This window comes from Fragaria vesca, linkage group LG6 (genome assembly GCF_000184155.1).
Source record: "Fragaria vesca subsp. vesca linkage group LG6, FraVesHawaii_1.0, whole genome shotgun sequence".
Classification (NCBI taxonomy): domain Eukaryota; kingdom Viridiplantae; phylum Streptophyta; class Magnoliopsida; order Rosales; family Rosaceae; genus Fragaria; species Fragaria vesca.
Window position 1 is genome coordinate 8,514,762 of NC_020496.1, and position 22,517 is coordinate 8,537,278.

The 22,517-nt window shown below is 38.8% G+C and overlaps 6 protein-coding genes across 6 annotated transcripts in view; all 6 read right to left on the bottom strand.

Moving 5' to 3' along the window:
- Nucleotides 1–3,215: 3,215 nt before the first annotated feature.
- Nucleotides 3,216–4,434, bottom strand: LOC101304209 (dynein light chain LC6, flagellar outer arm-like). The gene is made up of 2 exons (XM_004305124.1): nucleotides 4,297–4,434; nucleotides 3,216–3,416 (listed from the first exon to the last, which is right to left on the bottom strand). Exons 1-2 carry the CDS (start codon nucleotides 4,432–4,434, stop codon nucleotides 3,216–3,218), a joined length of 339 nt encoding a protein of 112 aa, XP_004305172.1.
- Nucleotides 4,435–5,402: 968 nt separating this feature from the next.
- LOC101304498 lies at nucleotides 5,403–6,149 on the bottom strand. The gene has a single exon (XM_004305125.1). It carries the CDS (start codon nucleotides 6,147–6,149, stop codon nucleotides 5,403–5,405), a length of 747 nt encoding a protein of 248 aa, XP_004305173.1.
- A 2,327-nt stretch (nucleotides 6,150–8,476) lies between these two features.
- LOC101304793 (probable peptide/nitrate transporter At5g28470-like) lies at nucleotides 8,477–10,491 on the bottom strand. Its single transcript, XM_004305126.1, has 3 exons — nucleotides 10,357–10,491; nucleotides 9,986–10,203; nucleotides 8,477–9,895 (listed from the first exon to the last, which is right to left on the bottom strand). Exons 1-3 carry the CDS (start codon nucleotides 10,469–10,471, stop codon nucleotides 8,477–8,479), a joined length of 1,752 nt encoding a protein of 583 aa, XP_004305174.1. The 5' UTR covers nucleotides 10,472–10,491.
- A 586-nt stretch (nucleotides 10,492–11,077) lies between these two features.
- LOC101306935 lies at nucleotides 11,078–14,069 on the bottom strand. Its single transcript, XM_004302652.1, has 8 exons — nucleotides 13,910–14,069; nucleotides 12,967–13,678; nucleotides 12,773–12,871; nucleotides 12,099–12,319; nucleotides 11,878–11,947; nucleotides 11,715–11,794; nucleotides 11,533–11,597; nucleotides 11,078–11,400 (listed from the first exon to the last, which is right to left on the bottom strand). The coding sequence occupies exons 2-8, from the start codon at nucleotides 13,585–13,587 to the stop codon at nucleotides 11,207–11,209; spliced, it is 1,350 nt and encodes a 449-aa protein (XP_004302700.1). The 5' UTR covers nucleotides 13,588–13,678; nucleotides 13,910–14,069; the 3' UTR covers nucleotides 11,078–11,206.
- A 4,464-nt stretch (nucleotides 14,070–18,533) lies between these two features.
- Nucleotides 18,534–20,900, bottom strand: LOC101305094 (putative receptor protein kinase ZmPK1-like). Its single transcript, XM_004305127.1, has one exon. It carries the CDS (start codon nucleotides 20,898–20,900, stop codon nucleotides 18,534–18,536), a length of 2,367 nt encoding a protein of 788 aa, XP_004305175.1.
- A 712-nt stretch (nucleotides 20,901–21,612) lies between these two features.
- The window catches only part of LOC101305393 (putative receptor protein kinase ZmPK1-like), a 3,850-nt gene continuing 2,945 nt past the window's right edge, over nucleotides 21,613–22,517 (bottom strand). The window contains exon 2 of the mRNA XM_004305128.1: nucleotides 21,613–22,116. Coding sequence (XP_004305176.1) covers nucleotides 21,613–22,116 — 504 coding nt within the window. The remainder of the gene's footprint in view (nucleotides 22,117–22,517) is intronic.

The window sequence follows — 22,517 nt, forward strand, 5'->3', positions numbered from 1 at the left end:
TCCGGTTCATGTTTATACCAGAAAAACACAATTTTGAGGGCCTTAACGATGACCAAATTGGCTGAAATTTTGCAGAGATGATCTACACAATATTATCTAGATACTACACGGTGGAGATGAGGAAATTCGATCGAAAAGTGGTGCAAAAATGAAAATCTGCACTAAAACCATTGGTGCGGACGTCCGCAGCTGAGACGGACTGTGTGTGTGTATATATATATATATTCTTGACCAATAGCTATGAGAGAAAAGCCTTGGAATAGAGAAAGATGCTATTAGCCGATAAGAGTTTTTAATCTTGATTCAATTCTCCTATGCTTTACCTTCAAGTTCCTCCCTGCATTGCTCATCATGCTTATGTAAGACTACAATTACTCACAAGAATTCTCACCATTTTCTTTACTGTTCTATTGTGTGGATCTGCAATTCAGATTGGAATAAGAATACTTCAGTGCATTAAGTGTTATCCAAATCATTTTCATGGTCCAAGAGTACTAGAGAAGATGGTGATGCTGGGAATTTGTCATTTGTTAATATGATCTAAAGAGCATTTACAGCAATATTCCATATATGCATTTCATTTAGAGAAATTAGAACTAGTCCATACATCACAGCAAGAGTTCTAGAGAAGCTCCTACTACAAGTTACAAGTGAAAAAGTAACCAGATATGGCATCTATCCTTATGTCGAAATAGAGTCTGCAGATTTAGGCGATCAAAATCTCGAGGGACCATCATGACTAATTCCCGTTTTAGCCATACACATCCAAGAAAAATACTCAATCCTTGCAAATTGTTTTGAGCTATTTGAGCCAGAATACCATCCCCTGCCAACCAATGATAGCAAATGCTAGTACCAACATTGCCAATTTGTCATTGCTCCAGAAAGTTCTTAGTGATTAACCTACCCTTGATCGCATGTCGATCACGTCAGCTTGGTATAACATTTCCGACATGATAAGGGAGCTATGATAGTTGAAGATTCTAAATTTGATATCTCGAATCCCCACTCTGCACTTCTTAACTGGTTGGTCTGTAACATGCTAGCTAGTGGAATGGCACCTCTATGTTTTTGCTTCTGTCAAAGATTTTCTTCTCCACTGCAAGATGTGGTTGTGCACAAACAACTTTGTTTATGGAATTATGGGATTGATCTGCTTACTAAATGACTAAGCCAGCAGCATAGGGAGTTTGGTAAACTTAACATCAAAGTTCACTAAACACTGATATTGCGTTTTTCACTGATTCAAATTGCTACTGATTATGCCCATAACAGTGAAACTCACTTCAATCCCAAGCTGGTCCTTGGTTGTTTTGCATCCTGTGGCGCCAATAATGAATATGTTTTTTTTATTTTTTATTTTATTTTATTATGGGGACCAATAATGAATATGTTGATATTCTGTCTTCTACATGGTTCATAATGAATATGTTCATATTATGTCTTCTACATGGTTCAGTATGAATATGGGATTGCCTTAGTAATCAACCCCTCAAGATATAGAAGCTAAGTTCCCGTGGCCTCTAGATGTCATTCTTAGAAGTCACTGCAACTTAACAAGCTGCTTCTCTGAGCTGGGGGATAATAAAGCACTATTTCTGAATAGCCCTCTAGCAAGGGAATAAAATGCTATTTAAAAGCTGATTGAGACCATTGCACCATGTAAATGTGGTGGCATAGCTTTCCTTTTCACAGTTCATCTTCTTTAAAAGAGAACTAGAATTAGAGAATCCTGATCATGATGATGAGTAGGTGTATGAACAAAGCTTTCCTCGATAATTAGAATAACACTTCACCACTGTTGGACTACATTAGTATATTACAAGCTGGTATTTCGGGTTTTTATCCTTTATTTTGTTGAGAATCTTTCATTATAACAAAGGCAAGATCTCTTAACATCCTGAAAAGCAGTCAAGCCATAACCTGTGTCTTTGAAAGCTAAAAATGTCCCTACAATATCATTGATTCATTGGTCATGCGAGAACAGAATCGATCGTGTTGGTGCTGCACACCTTATCACTGTGCTTTATGCACCCTCATTGCATTTTATAATCATCTTCACTTTAAGAACACTATAAATACTGAATGCTCTTATAAGATTAGGCTCACACACTCCTTGCTAAGAACACAAAAATCCTGAAGGCTCTTACAGCTGTTCTTCATTATGTTGATATTATTGCGTCAGGATCGGGTAATCTGCATCCTGAGGTTTAGATCTGCTCATATGTTTGTTGTATCTAGCCCTTGGGATGCGGATTACCTTGTCCTCACTGGCAATGCAATACTTGTCAAGAATCATGAAGCTAAACTACTTGATGCACCTTGTTGATTCTCGTATGCTCTTTATTATCTGTTTGTGCATTTTCAGTTCATAATAACAATAGAGAAGGGACTCCAGCATGATGATCAATTGATCAAGTTTTGGGTTCGTGGACTCAGGTAAATCACCATTCTCTATCGGTAATCATTTTCACCTTTTCATGTGCTGTGACATCCTCTGGACTACAACCACATATATATCATCACCACATGAAAAAATTGGTTATAATTTACTTTGGCGGCTTGGAAATCCAATCCAAGGCCATCTCGGAGTTTTGTCTTGGTTCCTTGTGCGATTACAGATTGAATCAAAGTTAGACAGTGGTCCTGAGGCTGTACAAAGGCTACAAGAAATATTCTATTTCAGGAATGGGCAAGAATCTAATGGCATATCTTTTATTGCTGATGTTTTCACAAACAGATCAAGGAAAACCTGCTTTTTCATTGCTAATACAATGAGCAAGTCTTTTTTTATTGTGAAGGTCACTATGATTCTATGAAGGGCATACCTGACATTCATGACAAGCAGACATGCTAGGTGAATATCTACTTTAGTTTATCCAGATGAAATAGAATCACAGTACTTATCAGAACAATTTTACAAACTAGATTTCTATTTAAGGAAAGGACACTTGCTCCATGATGTTCAAGCTAAGGTAGCAGGATGTGATGGGATGAAATTACTGATTCTATATTCTTATGAGTGAAGAGACACACATTGTATTGTACAATACAATATTTTGAAGTTGATTGAAAACTTAGCTTCTGTCATACCATGTTCCTTCCTCTTTATATAACATTTCTGATCCACATAAAAGAAAAAGAAAACAAATTCCAAGGCATATGATCAATGCTGATACTAAATATATTCTAATTGGAAATGAAAAGTACCCTAACTAATCTGATAAGCTTCCATTTTGCAGAACCCCAATAGCCTCTTCCCTGCTTTTACAAGAGTCTGTGCCATCTTTGAATATGAGAAACTCCATCATCTCCACATGGAAGAAAATGAAACTTCCGCACAAATGCGTGATGCAAGATCCAAAGTCTTTGCCCACAACACAGTGCCAGGCGGGACCATAAGCTTCATCAAATTTCTGCTCAGGACAATTGAAAGCTTGGTGAGCTAATCATTCCTTCTGCAAGATCTTTAGGACCATTCAACCACTTTTTGTCAAATTGATTAAGCATGTGATCAAAATAAAGTTGTTAAATGGAATTTTAATCCCATATTACTAATTGATTGAATCATTGATCATATGAAATTAAAGTGAAAGTTACAACAGTTAAAGCCTTCTGCATTGCCACTTATAGCAAATGAGAAGGACCCATTTCTACTTTGAGAAGGTGTTTTTCCAGAAAGAAAGTAAGAGACTATCTACTTTTTCCAGACAGAAGCACAGGGGGGATTCAGCTCTAAAGCTTACCCTAATACTAGTCCCTGACCTTCACTATACAAACGAAAAAAAATTTAATTATAAAACTAGCACTCTAAACCCTTTTGATTAGTTTAACTAAGCAGCTTTCTTGAACTAAAAGATTTAAACTTTTGTCCTAACATAAAGGAACTCATACCACTTTAAACAGACTAATTTAAGCCTAAAGTGATAGCTGAAATATGTTACTTGGGGAAGATTATCCAAATTTATGATTTGAAATTGGTTTACTAGTTCCTTCCAGAATAAAGGCCACCATGCCATGCTGCAATTTTAGCCTTTGGATCCTTGTCCCTGCATTTCTTTTTGAAAAGGAAACCCTTTTCTAACCTTTGCCTTGAACCACAGAATAAAACTTTTTGATCAAACTCTGTCAATCTGTGATGACTTTATTAATTTCAGCCGAGAAAAGATATGATGACAATCACAAACCAACTTTGTAATCCTTCTTATTCTACTGTTTAGAGGAGATGTATTCATAATTTCATATATGCAAAGCCAAATGAAGATAATTTAATACAAAGGGTATAATCTAACAGACCTGCTTGATATAATGAGCAATGGATCGACAATCAGAAACTTCATGTAGATCAAGAGCCTTGTAAGCCAATTCCATGGCATGACTCTGCATGAGAGTTGGCATATCTGTTTCGCGCACAACAGCTTTTCCTTCCAGCATTTTTGTGACAGATACGCAGAGGATGATGCGTTCTTAGTTCTTGCAAAAGTTAAGGTGCTGCCGAAGATTCTAATTAGCCTATGTATCAAATTATGAAGAATTTAGGTGGTGGAGGTTTAATGTTGCCATGATGTCATTTTTGTGTCTCAAAAAAATCCAATTTTGGCATATAGAGAAAGATTGCTTGCATTAGGAAAATAGGAAGTGTTAAAATCATAACAGTTGCATTAAAAATATCATTGGTAAAACTTGTAGAAGAGTTGCAACCACAAGTGTTCATTCTTTGAAGGTCTGAAGTGGTCCAAAACTATACCATAGATGACCAAACTTTTCAGTCAAACAGTGAAAATTATACAGCGCACCCGGGTGTATCCACCGTTGATTTTGACCCGACGAAAAAAAAAAAAAAAAAAAAAAAATTTAGACGGTGGAGATGACGGGTGCGCGGAATAGGCTCTCGTCAAACAGCTAGAACCCTTGAAAGTTAAGATTCAAATTCTCAAGCACTAGTGGAGCACACTGCTTCAGATCCCACATCAACAAGCATCACAGCCAGTGATTGCAACCCATTACAAATTTACAATAAAGTTGTGAAATTTATAACAGTAAGGAATAAAAGATGAACAATAATTGCAAAATTTAGTATACACAAAAAACCAGAAGCAAAAACTTCATGAATCCATGAATTCCATTGATCTGTTCTATCACCTTTTTAGTGATACAAAATTTGTACATTGATCTCTCTTCTCCTTCAGAACTAGCCCTACCCCTAATTCTGATACATTCTACATTGCCAACCCTTGAAAAAGAAACAGAATTTCTCCTAAACCCAAAACCCCAATCAGGGTTTTACCCCAGAAAACACCTAGTTTTCACTTTTCACATTCCAAATGTTACCCCTCACAGAATGAGAAAATTTACCAAAAGACCCCATGTTAATAATTAAGTTAAAAAAGAAAGATGAAAAATCAGACCGAGTTTCTGGACCGGAGCAAGAAGACACTGAGTTCTTGACCCGGGCACTGATCCGGGTTGATCAGATGAAACGACTCCGAGTCCGCGCTCCCGATCACGTGCTCGTAATTCGCCCTCATGTACATAACCGGGCCGTCCGAGTCCGACGTGCCCGACCCGAACCCGAACCCGGCGGGTAGAGCCCCGGCCCCGACGGTGGTGGACTCCATGGTCTTGAGCATGAGGCGGACTTTGTCGCCGGCTTTCCTCCGGGCGGCGAACCCGAGCTTGCGGCCGTTGCAGTGGAGGGACCAGACGGGGACGGAGCGGAGGGGACACGTGGCGAGATCGGAGCGGTCGTCGCACTCGAGGGTGATCCGGACCAACCCGAACCGCATTTCCTTGACGAGCTGGTGGGTCAAGATCGAGAGCTCCAGGAGGAGCGCGGGTCGGGTCGAGAGGCGGTCGTGCTGGACGCAGAACCACACGTGGCCTCGGCGGTGCCCGAAGATGGTCCCGATCACCATCGACTTCGACGGCCTGGGCTGCGCGACGGAGGAGGTCACCGACGCGGCGGAGGGGGAGGAAGGGTCGGAGTCTTGGGCGGCGGCTGCGGAGGAGGAGTCAAGGTCGGCGTCGGGGATGTCGTCGCGGAGGGAGGTGCTGAGGCGTTTCTTGGTGGGGGTGGCGGCGGAGGAGGAGGTGGCGGAGGGGGCGAAGCAGGGGAGGAGGAATCGACGGAGGGCATCGATCTTGGTCATCTTTCTTGTTTTTCTTGGTTTTTTTCTTTTCTGGGTTTGAAGGGAATTGAATTGGGTTGGTTTCTTGGGATTTGAAAAAGGGGTTTAGGGTTTAAGAGGGAAGAAGAAGACTAGAGAGAGAGGGAGGGGTGTGGGTTGGGTACGATCTGAGAGGGGTTTTATATATAAACAGAGATCAGAGCGCGGGAAAAAGTGAGAGACAGCCGTTGCAGTTAGTTTTTCTTCTTTTTGGCAGAGAACACCTCGCCAAATTGCGACACGTGTGGTGCAGTCTACCAAAATTGTCCTATCACTATGTGATATTGTGATACATCTCTGTTGGTTTTTGTTTGTTACCTTCTTGGTACATCTAGTGATCTAGTCACATTGGTGTTTATCCGTATAGTTTCACAAAAAAGCATGATCTTAATAGGCGATTAGTGTGTTAGCAAGTATGATCAAGTAACGGTGTTTTGTTTTATGGACAATACATTGACACCAGATATTTCCTGTTTTGTTATTCTATATTTTATGATTCAATATTTTGGCAAATATATAAATCTTTTGCCGACCGTTATTATTCAATTACTCTCAAACTCGATCAAATTATAAAGAGTGAGAGGAGACGACAACTCGTTTAGTTATGGATCAGAGGTCCGACATCCTAATTTAGAAGTGCAACACCACTAATCGCCCGTGCTAGCTAACTTTGTCATCATACCCATCGCCCGTGCTAGCTAACTTTGTCATCATACTTTGCCTTCAACAGCCGTGAGGTTAAGAAAAATACTAATCAGAACGTTGATACCTAAACCAACTAAATCTCAAAGCATAATTATATGAAAACCCATAACCCGTATGAAGAACTCCCTCAAAACAACATCATACAATCAAACATTAATACACAAGCCATGAATGAGCTGGGGAGGATTGAAAATCAGACCAAAGAACCAAAACCATATTAAATGGAGGGTGATGAAGCCACGTGTGAGTACCCATAATTGAATAGGTAAGTGTGAAATTGCACTTTAAGTGTGCAATCGAACAAGCTCTGATGAATGTGTACAATGGTAGTTGATGAGTTATTTTGGTGTTGGCTGACTAATAATCTGAAAACGTTGGGATTTTTTAACAACCATGTGAGAAACCGTCTTCTCCGGAACTGGAGGTAGCTAGTATTATCCACGAGGGGATGAAAATACACCACAAGGGTGGCATGGACCCATAAACATGGAGTCTGGGATAACTTGAAACATAACTAAATAAAGCAGATGAGATAGAGAAAACCCTTCTAATGAAGACCCTTAAATTGAGGATTTGATGAAGATTTTTCGGCTTATCCCACCTTTCGATCTTATATCTACATCTTGACCGTTCAGTTTATAAGTATTTATGAGTAGATCATTTCTTCAAATTTTCAGCTATATTGAAAATTGTTAAGACATTCATAAGCGTGATTTATCAATTATGAACTTGAACGGTTCATATTTGACAGATATGGTTCGTCCATTAATTTGATCTAGTTTGTTATCTTAACGAACACCAATTTGGGTGAAAATTTGTAGAAATGATCTACTCATATAAACCTAAAAACTGAACGGATAAGATGTCAAAATGTAATCGAAAATTAGGTCTTTAATTTAAACCATAAACGAAAAGTCCTCACCAAGTCCTCAACTTAAAGATCCTCACTAGAAGGGCTCCCATGAGATAAATACCTCATGTGGGGTCATAATCAAGTCTCGGGCCTGTTGCCCGAATAACCACTAACTTCGGCCCGTACATCTCCGTTCTATATATCCGTCTGCACTACCTCTGATGCAACAATCTTCCAACACTAAGAGGGACAAGTACCAGATCTACTTGATTCCATCTTCGAGCCACATCATGTACAATGTACCGCACACCTTGTTGGTCGGCTTGCCTCGACTGGCCTTAATGTTGTGGCACAGCCAAACGAGAGCAAGAGACCACCACAAACTTTAGATTTCGCGTGTAAGGCACGTTCCCTTGGAAAAGAAAAAGAGTTGTTTTTTTTTTTTACTTGGAAAAACAATTTGATGTATGTCATATAACGTAACATAGTTTATGACATGGAATATTGAACATCAACACGTCAAATGCACTGTAGAATTCTAGATAAAATCTGGTGTTCTAGAAAACTTAATCCAGTTTACAACGATCAAAATTGAGGGTGCAGTTTCTATTCGAAGATTAGAAAAAAAAAAAAATACCTATACTTGAGGGGGATAGTGTAAATAACCCTTATTCTAACGTTCCTCTTTTGATTGCTCTCGGCATTGGTTTGCAGAATCGATGAGAACACCAGCCACCCCATTTTGAGTGTTTCACTGTTTTTCTTCATCACAAGTAGATGGGATTCTAGAACCGTCATGACCATCGACATCGGACAGAAAATGGCGTGCAATGAATTCGAAAAACAACAAGTTCAAGATCCCAAGAGCAGCAATGATGTAATAGTAGTAATCAAGCCTGTTCTTGTTCAGGTCATTACCACCCAGCCATGATGTATTGCCATTCAAACTAGTCACTTTCTTGACAATGGTAACAATAATGGAGGTGCCGTAGCTTGCAATGGATAAGCTGAGAAAGAAGGCCGCTCCGGCAAAAGTCCTCATGCTCTTTGGCCATTGTGTTGTAAGCAACTCCAATAAGGCAATGGCTGCAAATGCCTCGATCAAACCTGCCAAGGCAAACTGTGGCACAAGCAATGCAACAGTTATAGGTGACTGGAAAGATCTGTTTTCCAAAGCAGACTTTCTGCGCTTCATTTCGGTGAGTCCAGCCACCACCATGCACAGAATTGACATCACAATCCCAACCCTGAATCTTGTCTCCATTGTCAATCTTCCGGTCTCATCGTTTTTCCTTTTCTTAATCCAGGGAATGTACATGCTTTCGTAGATGATGATCCATATCGAAAGTGCAATCATCGGTACGAGACCAATCCAGGCTGGTGGCATCTCGAAATTGTTTCCAATCTTTCTGTTTGTTTGGATCGCTTGAAAGGTCCCAAATGATGGCATTTGCTGCATTCCTATGAAAGCACCAATTCCACTTACCCAAACAGGGAACAAAGATATGACGCATTTGAGTTGCTCAACTTGTTGCACACTGCAGAGTCTCCAACCAGTTCTAGGGTTGCCACTGCTATCCAATTCATCTGGATCTACAATTAGAGCAGCCTTATCAAGAAACTTGAACCTCTCTGTGTGAGCAAGCATTTGCTCCGACTCTTGTCCAATTAAAGGAGCATCATAAAGGGACTGCCCTGAAGTCCTTGTACTAAACTTACGAAAAGAAGCTACAATTACCTTCATTATGTCCCCAAAGGTGCTTCCTTGAGGCTTAACACGAACGTACAATTTTCGGCCAAGCAAGAATATCAGTATGGACAAGGCAAAGCATCCAGCTGGTATAGCAAAACCCAGAACCCAGCTGATATTAGTTTGTATGTAGACCACTCCGGTCAGAGCTACGATGAGAGCAAGGGTGAACAAAAAGTACCACCAATTGCAAAAGCTATCTAGCTGCGCTCTTCCCTTCTCCGTTGTGGTGTCAAATTGATCAGCTCCAAAGGCAATGTTGCATGGTCTGAGGCCTCCAGATCCAATAACGAGCAATCCCAGACCAGAATAGAGGACCAACTTCTGCCATGCGTTGGGTTGTTCGCAATGCGCTTGTCCATTGCAGGCAGGAGGAGTTAGTTCATGTAAACTTGCAGTTAATGTCAAGGCCACCATACCCTGTCAGATTGAAAGAAGAAGTGTTCATAGAATCCTTTAGTTAATGTTACGAATTTGGACCCTGAATCATAATGAAGAGTAGACTCTTACCATGAGGGATGCTATAGAGCTATATAGAAGAGTGGAGAACTTCCCCAAGTGACTATCAGCAAGGTAAGCACCAATTAGAGGTGCAACGTTGCATGAACCAGACCAGATATTGTATACATTAGCTGAATCTACATTTTCCAAGTTATACTTGGTATGCAGATACAGCACCAGATTTGCCACCAAACTCATGGAAGCCAACTTCTCAAACGTCTCATTCCCTTCAGAGTTCAAACACACGAGACTAAATTTCTTAGCAAACATGAATGCAAGAGCAGGGGTTCAATGACTTCAATTCCCCATATATAAAATCATACAGAAAACAAAACGAAAACATGAACAAAATTGCAAGACATTCCATGAATAAGACTCACCAAGGATGTATCTGACGGCTTTCCATCCTCCGAGCGGTCGGGGAGGAGGGGATGAAGAATGCAATGTCGCATGCTCCAAATCTTTCTCTCCTATACTACTACAACCTTCTTCCATCTCTCTTTAAAATTTCTCCGAGTTTGTTGAACTGGGAACTTGAGCTTTTCCCTATATTTGCGCAACTTTCAGAACTTATTATAACCGTTTGCTCTTCAATTCAGGCAAAACGCATGTAGGAGAGAGAGAGATTATAGAAGGATTCTAAGCTATTTATTAAGTCTTTAACAAATTTCAGTTCCCAAATTCAGGAGAGTTAACCTGAACTACTGAAGATCACACGTACCAAATGAAACTCTTGTTATCCTTCAACTCCAAAGTGAGCGTTTTCTGGACTGATTGCCAACCAAGAAGTTTAAACAAGCCACTCAAACAAACTCTTCGACATGCAATGGAATGTAAAGGAGAAGCACGTTTAGCACATCACTGCATCAGAGAAACGTCTCTTCTGAACCAGAGTGATGGTTTGAATGACCACAAAAGAACCTCACTAGCAACAGGTGCCAATTTGTACCATTCACATTTGCACAGGACAAATCCATGGAACCAATGTTTCGTCCTCTGCATAATCCATAAATGCAGCCATTCTAATAGGAATGTAATGGCAGACTTTCTGCTGAAAATTTTCCAGAATACACAAAAGCATTGAAACAAATCTTATCCTCCGAGGGGAACAAGTTTGGGAGGGACTGAAATCCTAATTCAGGATTCTGTGCTTAATGATACAAGGCACCATCTAGACATTGAATGAACGACGTGTCACTCAGATATCCTCTCCCATTAAAACTCATCTAGTTATTGCACCCCACTCCATCTAGCCCAGTCTACGAACTGCATTCCACCATACACGTTGTTGGCAAATCGTACACCAACAGTGAAAGCCAATGCCACAGGTGGGATCTGCTTTGCCAAAGGCGATGTCTCTACCAAGCGTTCAAGTCCATTGATTATCTGATAGCGGGTGTTTGAAGAGACGGCAAGGAAAACACCTGATAGTTTGGGGACAAAAGCAAGACCAATTATTGAACTTGTATATATTCATGACAACTCAAAATAGAACACATGTTAACCAGAACCATGTGATACTGAAAAAAGATGAGGAGTAATTAAGTAATGCATACCCCAAAGAGCTGCACTCTTGATTAGAGGTGGCACTGGTATGTCTTCTTCTGATTTCTTAATGCTCCTGACATTTAGAAAATGACTTGGTCAGGAACGATACAAATGTAGAAAGCTACTGAGATTGCTATCAGTATGTCTACCACAACAGAATCACACTTAGCATGTTTTCATAGAAGCATACCGCTTAGCAGTCATAATTAAGTTTGCAATTCCTTGGCCAATAATACCACATCCGAAACCAACTGCCCCATATAAGATCCCCTGAATAACAGGAAGATTGGATCAACAATTTGGATGAACCAAGACACACAAGATCATATTTTGAAGACACGTGTAAATCTTACCTTGAAAAAATAAGTTGCAATTCTCTGTTTTACAGAATATCCAAATCCTGATCTTTCAGCTTCAAACACACTGCATAAGATGCCCACTTTAGAAATTGAAAAAATAACAATATTTTCTAAAGCTGGAAACCAAATGCGACCAACAATTCCGAATGGACAAGAAAGAAATTATGAGATCACTAATATGAAGGTTAATGATTGTTTGTATGTGAGCTATTGACCTGCTAGGAAGAGCTCCATAAGCATGTTGCATGCGTCCAAGGAACCCTTTTGATAGGGATGGTTGCCCAATACGAGCATAGGGTGCCAACATTCCAACCAAAGCAACATTAACCACTACCCCAACCAAAAGGTCTGCAACGTACAACTCAAATTCGGCCCAAAAATCTTTTCCCCTCTTTTGAACTTCAGCAAATGTAGCGCAACAAGAATCAATGACTATCTGTATGCAGCATTTAGTGAATGATGATTACTATATTATACTGGAACATGTGGCAATCGCTATACAGTGTTTATAGAGACTTAAAACACATAGGAATCTATGATTAACACACAGAACTGGAGATTCAAAATACCACATAAGCGTTCACTATGCATCTGACCACATCTGGGATAGCTTATCATAGGGATTAAGAGAGCAAGACATGCATGTGGAGCGGACGTAGCTTATAATTCTTGGGGATCTAAGACAAAACTAATCACCTATTAGACTTGATTATACTTTTCCCTTTAATCATAGATACTAAATACATTTCTCTTTCCATAACTAAATATAAAACCATCTTATGTCCACCATGCCACCATGTAACTGGAATTGGATTTATGAATTTTGTATTACATTAATAGGATTAACCTACACGAATGATGTATAAGTATACAAATAATCAAAACAAACCTCTGTTCCAATTTTGAAAAGAAAAGATGGGTCAGCTAGCATACGATCTCGAAGCATAGAGCATGACTTCATTGCAAAGCCAAGAGGCCAGGCTGACCCCTGCAATTAAACAGTAAACCAAATGAGGAGAAATAAACACGAATTCACAAGACATTCATACAGGATTTAGGAAAAGAAACGTAGCATAAATATACCTGCAAATCCAGATATCTAAGGAGAAGCACTTTGCGAATTCCCACATTCTTGGCAGCCTCTAACATATCAAGGGGAAGACTAGCCCCTCGAGCCTCAGTCTCTTTCATAACTTCTTCAAATTTCAGAATTGGCCCAAACTCTTCTTCATCTCCGTCTTCCCCATCATCATTACCACCGCCACCACCTCCTCCGCCTCCTCCATCTCCTCCTCTTCCATTAGGATGCTTCCCATTACCACCACTACCATCAAGCACAACCCCATTACCATCATAATCAGGCTTTGAACCGCCCTCATTCTCCAAAATCCTAGCATCCTTCCCTAGAGCAGTACCACCTCCCTCATTCGAAACTGTGACTGCACCCAAGCTGAATTGCCTTCCACCCCGAGGCTCTAACATACTCATGACCAAATTATTCCACTCTTTCTTCACCGAAATCAAATTCAGCCCATTTCTAAAGCTTCTATTCCCACAAAAGGTCGGTAAAGCTACCTCCTTTGCCATACTCCTAAACCTAACACTATCTAAACCCAAATTCTGACTACAAATCTTCCTCAAAACCACCTCGTTCCGCCTGGAAACAACAGTCGATACTCCAAAACTTGAAGAACAACCAGACATTTTTCTTTCAAGATCTTAAAAACTTCTCAAGTAAATAATACAAGCTCGGAATTTTCGACGAATTAGGTGATTGCCACCGACCCTTATCAACCTATGCAATCAAAAACAAACAAATCCACATTCATGCTTCTACTCAACCAAACTAACTACAAGTCTACAACCACAAACTAGTCATACATATGCAGAAAGGCCAGAAACATAGAATTAGTCAAACACACACCAAAGACAAAACACAAAAACAGCTTTCAATTGCAGAACACATCAAAAGGATGATCTGACAGCACAGAATGGAAATTACTAAAGACCCTTGTGAAGTTCATACCTTCGCAAACAAAGCTTGGTTGAGTGGGAAATGAGGGAAAGTGTGAAGCTTTGTTGGGTTGGAGATGAAGATTGAGGTAAAGAATGAGGCTTTCAAGTTTCAAATACTGAAGATTCACAAAGTTGAAATGAGTGCTGAATAATTTGGAGGGTAGTGAGTCAAGGAGTGAGGGAGGCGGAGACGCGAAAAAGGGACGTTTGAGATTTTTTGGGTCCTTTTTTCCTCTTTCTTTTCTTTCAGTTGGTGGAGGCTGGTTCAGTTAATACTCTGGGTTTTTGCCACGTGCGGAATTTACAGTTTGTGAAATGTGTGATTTGGGGGATTAGGGTTTTGCTTTTTCTACCGTTTGTGAATTCCACACACCTCAAATTGAAATTCATATACCTTTTTTGTTTTTTATGGATTTCAATTTGGGGTGTGTAAAATTTATTTTAGGGTATGAAATGAGAGCCCTCTGTAATCTATGGCAAAAATTAATATGACATTTGTGGCATAATAAAACGTGTTATACTTGCCTTGTGGTATCAAGTGTCATTTTGGGGTATCAAATTAATATGTTGATACCTCCTTGTGGCATAATATTCGATTGTGTGGTCGGATTAATATTTGATTGTCAGCATAATAGAAAAACTAATTTAATAGTTTTATGACATTGCTTTATCTTTTCCATATACTATCATTATTGTGAAGCAAATTTATCTATTACTAAAGCTTGGTCGACTGTTCATATCATAGGCATATGAACAGTGTATTTTTTTTTTTTTTTTGTTGGAAACAGGTAATTTAGTATTTTTTTTAGATAGGCTTTCTCTTGGCAAATTTTTTTTGCCTTCCATTTTTTACTTTTCTTCTACATCCTGAATCTTACAAATCAAAATAATTAGAGCATTTATATTTTGGGTAGAATACAATACTAGATGTTTTGTTGTATAAAAGATACATAAGTGGAATATGCATAACGTGGAAACTACACCGCACCAAGAATTTTGCTCCTGTTATTTTTAAGAAACCACAATATTTTCATTAACTCTAGATATATAATCAGTATAATAGTTTGGTATAATTTGTATGTATAACATTCTATGAAGTACATATCAGAAACATTTATATCAATCAATTAACCCATTGACCAGCTTCATAACGTTGTTTTTGGATAAAGTAATTTTAATGTCTATAGAAATTTTAAAGTCATGAGAATTACAATGTCATGAATTTAAATCCTATTAATTGAGAATTCCATTGTTTGAATTTCATGATGTGTCCATAGAAATTTCAAAATACAATTCCATGAATTTAAATCCTATCAATCGAGAATTTCATTGTTTGGATTTCATGATGTAGAGTTTTAAAATGACAAGAATTTGTATTCAGACTAATCTTAGTTAAAGAAATTGACAAATGATGCTTATTTTGTGAGGAATTCAAGTCGGGAATTTAAGTTCCTAAATTTCACGATTATTTTCCTGTGAAAATTGCTAATTCCATAAGATAAGTATCCAAACGAGGAAAACCGTCCTAAGAAATTGGGAATTCCTTATTTTTTATTAAATTCTCAGAAATTCACCCACATCCAAACACACCGTAAATGTATATACCGCGCCAAGGCGCGGGTATAATTCTAGTAGAGTCATTGATGTGACACTCTTTGCTATTAGGTGTGTGTTTGTAGACATTGTAGGTGCAATTACTCTTGTATTTCATGAGTTTCTCTTGTGTTGTTTTGTATTATGGGGTTCAGGCACAATGTTTTCCTACCCCTCTTGTGTATTAATTTGTTTCATTAATCAAGGTGTGATAACTGTCTTATTAACCAAGACTGATCCATTGGCAAACCCAAAGACCAATTCGTTGGCAAAAACCAAGTCTGAATCTACTCATAAAGTCTGATTCGTCAGCAAATCCCCACCAAACCATTGTTGCAGCTTGTTGTAGCAAATATCATTTAATTTTCGTTGTTTAAGCACATTAAGAGTAATCTTAGGTTTGGTAAAAGAATCCAGCCAGTTGCTTGGAGCAAAAGTCAGGAAAGCGCGAAGCATCAAGTCAAGACGGTTACGTTGAACCCAGAAGCGTTGGCACGCTAGCACAAAAAATCACGCCCGAACAAAGGGTGATCAAAGGAAGATGTGCTTGGCAATTACCTTGACAAATCTTGTGCATAGAAGCTAACTCGAAAACTTTTGTAGCGCATCGATTTGCGACGATACTGCTTTGAGATATTGACTTTGAGAACATTATGATCATTTATCGTAATCAAAAGGTTCTGAACTGTACAACATACCAACAAAATAAAACTCATCTCACTCACCTTTAAACCAGATACGCGATCTGCTTCCAGGTTAATATTGGTAACCGGATGAAAATGAAAATTATATTAATTGAACTACCGATTGCATCATCATCCGATGCCCGATTCTTTGATGTCTACGAGAGTTTGAATATTTAAATCTCAAAATTTAATTCAAGTTCTGTTCACCAACATGTGTGTTCTTTACGTATTCACCTATTGCAATAGGTTTGTGAAGTATCACATGATATCATGTTTGTTACATTATATTCTCTAAGATAATATATGCGTTACGAAGTAACAAACTATTCCGTCTATCTTTTGATTAATAACTAAATTAAAAAAACGGTTTCCTCTAAATCTCTCAATGCATGAAATTATGTAAAATATTAAATAAAAAATCAATATACAATTCCAACTAAAATTTTCAGAAGCAATTTTGTCCAATGATGTAAGTTTTTTTTTATTAGAAAGTATTTTGCATAACATATATACTAGTCGAAAATGTGTTCTCCTCATCTTTTTTTCAATTGTTTCTTCTAAGAGAAAAGAAAACTGCTCTAAAGTGATTTCTATTGTTATCTTTTTACTTTTTATCCTCTATCTAAACATATTTATTTTTATAAGCAATTTAATAATTCAAGGGCAGTGAGTTTCAGGAATTTTCTGAAACTCGCCTTCATACCCGTGCAATGCGTAGGTAAACGATGCGCTTCAAATTTACATAGAAACATGGACAAATTGGAGAATGGAGTATGGAGTACAATAGAAGAAGAAGAACAGATGTCAGCGTTACAAACTAAATTTTTTATACCGTGAACTGATCAAGAGGGACTACAATAAAGATGTGTTGTTATTTCTGATGTTCATTCTTCTTGCTTCCATCTATCATTCTATGATTTTATCGATCACCAATTATCCTTTCTCTTTTATACAAACTATGTGGGGGTGGTTATGTATCCACTACTCTCCATAATCCCACATCTCTTTAAGTAATTATCTGATACATTCTTTTTTTGTAATTTGTCTTTTAATACAATAACCCTCTTCTTTGTTTTACAAAATAAACCTAATAGGGATAGTTTTGGCAGCTCACATTTTAATCCTGGTGGTTTTATAGTAGTAATAAAGATAAAGATTTAACCATAGGGTGATGTTACGCCTTTTTTTGCTATTAACACACCTCATTTATTTTCTTATCCACACATTTCAATTTTATTTACAAATTTATCACTTGAATTTGATTGAATTTGATTCGTGATTGACTCTCATAACAGATGGGGTGTAGTGTTATCCGCTTTAACCATGAGCAAAAATCCAAATTCGCTTAATTAATACTGAACACACACCTATAAATAAAATTGGTTTTGGCCCTTTTGGCCTTCCGTAATCAAATTTGCTTTACTGGGCGGCAGTCATGGACTCATGGTGAACCTGCAGAACTACCGGTTAGACAAGCAACCGTGTTTCACTCATCAGCACTTGGGCTCCAGAACAATCCAAGTCCTCTTCATGGTCCCTCTCAAGCTTTTGCAGTAGAAGTTTTTCATACGAGTCATGCCACTTGTTTTCTCATTGGTTAAAGATTTCGCCTTTCCGAATGCATATTTTCTTTTACTGTTATTATTTTGTTTGATTATCTCTTCGATGATTATGATTTAGTATTCCTCATTCAGGAAGCCACATTAGGGTTTAGAATCATCGATCTATTTTTTCATAATCTTGTTAATATAATGTGCATTTACTGTTGATATATATATATATATATATATATATATATATATATATATATATATCCCACATTGGGAATTGAGACATTGCTTGTGGGTTTATAAGGGTTTAGGCCACTCTACCTATTGCCAATTGGTTTTGGATGTGAATCCCAGACTATTTTATCATGGTATCAGAGCGGGCTACCCACGTCCACATGTGAAATCCAATGGCCACACGCACTCCACGTCACCCAAAATGTTGTCCACGTGTTAGGCTTAAAAATTCGCCACATGTGCGGGGGCGTGTTGAGATATATATCTCACATCAGGAAGGAATTGAGACATTGCTAGACTACTTTATCATTTACTATACTAGATAGAGACGAAAAGGATTAGGAGAACAGGAGTATATATACATACATACTGCAGAAAGGAACCTCTAAGTTGTTGGAGTCACAGTACTCCTTTATTCAATTGAAATTCAGGGGTGATATTACAATATTACATATTCTAGAATTGCATATCTTTAATTTTGGATACATAAACTATATTTTAATTTATAGTATAAGACGTTCTTGATAATCAAACTTTTAGCCAATCCTTCTGAATTAGAAGCTCCAGAATCCTACTCATTTGGAATTAGAAGCTCCACAACCTTACTCATGGCTGGCCTTGCATTGCGGTCTTCATGCACACAAAGTAGAGCAACTTTCATCAATCTTTCAAGCTTCTTGTTGTTGAATTCGTGGTGTAGTCTAGGATCAATCACATCCTCAAGCCCTTCTCTGATGATTTTTTCAATCACACATTGTACTACTTGGTTGTGTTCTTTGTTCTTTGGGAGGGGACTAGCCTGGGGCGTAAGTAGAATAGAAGCACTCTTTCCAGTCAGTAGTTCTAACAAAACAATCCCGTAGCTGTAGACATCTACCTTTGCATCAATCTTCAGATTCATCATCCACTCTGGAGCCATGTAACCTCTGGTGCCGCGAGCTCTTGAAAACCCAGTGTCATCAGGAATGTCTTTGAACAACTTTGACATGCCAAAGTCTGCCACTTTTGGTTCAAGTTGGTCATCTAAAAGAATGTTCTGAGGCTTTACATCACAGTGGAGCACCCATTCCAAGCACTCCTCGTGCAAATATGACAAACCCTTTGCAGTTCCTAATGCAATGTTGTATCGCTGCTCCAATCCTAATTCCACATCTGAGAACAAGATTTTATCCAAGGATCCATTCTCATGGTACTCATACACCAATAGCTTATGTTCATTCTCAGCACAGAAACCCCAAAGCTTAACCAAGTTTCTGTGGTTGATATTCCCTATAACACTAACCTCTGCCCAAAACTCTGCATCTCCTTGCACGATGCCTTCTAGTCTCTTCACAGCAACAACTCTTCCATCGCCAAGAACCCCTTTATAAACTGCTCCAAAACCGCCTTTTCCTATCTCCTGTGTGAAATCCTTGGTTGCTCTTTTCAGTTCTGCATAGGTGAAACGTTTGATTTCCATGACTAATTCCATGTAACCAATGCTCACATAGTCCTCACCAGCATGCTTTCGCAACACGCACCACCATGTCAAGCCAATGCAGATGGCTTCAAATATTGCAAAAGAAGTTACAAAGCCAATCAGGTACTTAATATACTGATTGCTCTTTTTCACTCGAGGACCACTACTTTTATAAGCAACTTCTGCCCTGGAACAGTTCAACTCATATGTCTCTGGCTGGAGTACTTGAGGACTCAGTGAAGCTTTCAAAATCTTAATATGGATGATGCTGGGAGTACTTGGCACACGAAATCCATTAAGAAGAAAGTTCTTAGGGTAACACTGTCCAAATCCGTCTAGTGCAAATCCAAACCCTTTGCACCTTGTATCATTCAGGCATGTATTCCTGCATTCTTCGAAAGAGATTCCCATATGATAGGTGTCCAAATCAGATCCGTAGTAATCTGTGTAAGGAAGCTCCATGAAGTCCAACTTTTTTGAGTCATGAGACAAATTGTATGGAGGTGAGCAGCCTTTGGACCAGTCTGAAGGATCAGTCAGGGAAAAACCAGGAGGGCAAGTACAAGTTGGTTCTGGTTTGTAAGTGCAAATACCATACTCACCACATAAGCCATGAACCCGGCAATAATCAATTTCAGGCAACCATGAGACTTTCCAAAGTCCAGTTGATTCATCTAGACTGTACATTCTTATGAGGCCATCATAATCCAAGGTTAGACGGCGCTTTGGACCAACCCCATAGTCAGATGCTTTGAACTTTAAATTGTCACTTGATACAAATTTTCCTCGTTCATCCAATACTGCTACTCTAGAGCTATTGTAAGGTGATCTGCCACTACCAAAAACAGACACATCCATCTTTGGCCAATAAACACTTGACACTAGAGGGCTATCGTGGGTGAGGTACAACACATTATTACCATCAAATTTGAAATTATAGTAACCAGACAAGTATGTACCTCGACTTCTCATGGACACCAAGGTTTTGCTCTTGTCAAATTGCTGCGATGGTAAAAGTGTGTCTGTGGGAGAATCAAAACTCTGCCAGATGATCCTCTCTGCTTGGTTGAGCAGTACCAAATTTCCGGTTTCAAGAAGTCGAAGGTGAAACTCCATGCTTGCATTAGATAAAGTGTTAGTTGACCATACTGTTGAACCAACTCCATCAGTCAAGACCAGGTTGCCATTTCTCTGGAGGCTTAATTTTGACTGTCTTACACTGACAGGTGTGTCTCTGTTAGCCATCCAGACAACTGTTTTGTGGACAGTGTTGGTGTACCATACTGAATAGCAAGAGGCATTGGTGCTGATGTTGTAAAATCCACTAGAGAAAGTTCCTTTTGGTGAAACCAAGACACTCTCTTCCTCGACTTCCAAGGAGCTCCCTTGCCTTAAGCTTTGCAGCCCTAGTGACCGTGTTTGGAAAGAAGCAACTGTTGCGGCAAAAAGTAGAAGAATGAGAAATTTAGGAACTTCCATGTTATGTTTTCAATATTGCTTTTGGCCTTCAGATGAGTCCAGTGCCTATGTAGACTATAAGCAGGTTTGTCTCTCTATCCATTTTCTTGGAATTTTATGCACAAGTTTCTCGAAATATGCCAAAATTTCCATGCATTATGTGTATGAGATTCAATGACTCGTTCATAAGTCTTCACTTCCATTGTGTGGTATGGGATGAAGATAAAGACCTGTGTCTATTGACTCCAGTTCTAAAGACCTGGCCTTCATGCATTGACTTCTAGTCAACCCAATTTGTTTTTTAATTTGGTGAAAATAATTTTCTTATTTGATATTTTACAATCAGATCGATGTGATATTTCTAATAGCATCTAACTTTTTCAAATGCAGCAGCAGTTCTTAGTTTATACTTCTGATGCAAGAAAAGACATCTATAACTGAATTGGAATATAATTACTTCATGAGATGGCTGAACAACCTGATGCCCCAAGTTGGGGAATCTGACCATCAAGTAATATAAGTTTTACCCCAGACAAAGTGTCTATCTTATCTTTAACATAAGACAACTACTAGTTTTATTAGAATGAGTCTTTTATCTTCAGCTGATTGCTGGAGTCGTAAATATTGATACATTATTGTAGGAAGCTCAAAAAAGCTAAAACTAAATACAACCATAGCATACAGTTAATTAGGCAGTTTTCATTATATGATTTTCCATTCTTCATCATTCTCTTCACTCATCATTCTCAAGTAGAAGCTCTACAACCTTGCTCATGGCAGGTCTTGCGCTGCGGTCTTCTTGCACACACAGAAGAGCAACCTTCATCAGTCTTTCGAGCTTGTTCCTGTTAAAATTATGATGGAGTCTAGGATCAATCACTTCCTTAAGCCCTTCGACTCTGATCTTTTCAGTCACACATTGTACCAGTTGGTTGTGCTCAGTGTACTCTTGTGCAAAAGCTGTAAGCAGAATAGATGCACTCTTTCCACTCAGTAGCTCCAACAAAACAATCCCATAGCTGTAGACATCTGCCTTTGAATCAATTTTCAGGTTCACCATCCACTCTGGAGCCATATAACCTCTGGTACCTCGAACTCTCGAAAATCCATTGCCTGCATCATCATTGTCAAGTTTGAATAACTTTGACATGCCAAAATCTGCTACCTTAGGTTCAAGATGCTCATCTAACAGTATGTTTTGAGGCTTTACATGACACGACCCACCCCAAATTTCACCCTGAAACCCGGAGTAAGTCGTGCGGGGACCACCTCCAAGGAAAATTTACTGAAAAGATTGAGAAAATCTCCCTTGCAGATGAACAACCCTAACTCGAAAATTCCAAATTTCACTCTTAATTCAACACTTCCAAACATCACATAATATACAATAATCCTAAAGTATTCAGAGCTACTAAACACAAACGGAAGCAAGAAAACACGAGTAGGTTGAACAGGTAACCTACTGATGAAAACTGGCAGAAATACGGGTGACTATGCCTCGCCTCCTACTAGATCCAACCCGAACTCTGCAGACTGGGCAATTTAAAACGAAAGGCCCAGGGGAAAACATTTAATAACGTTAGAGTGAGTGGACAAAAATAAAATAAAGGAAATAATTCTTTATGCTTTCCCAATTTT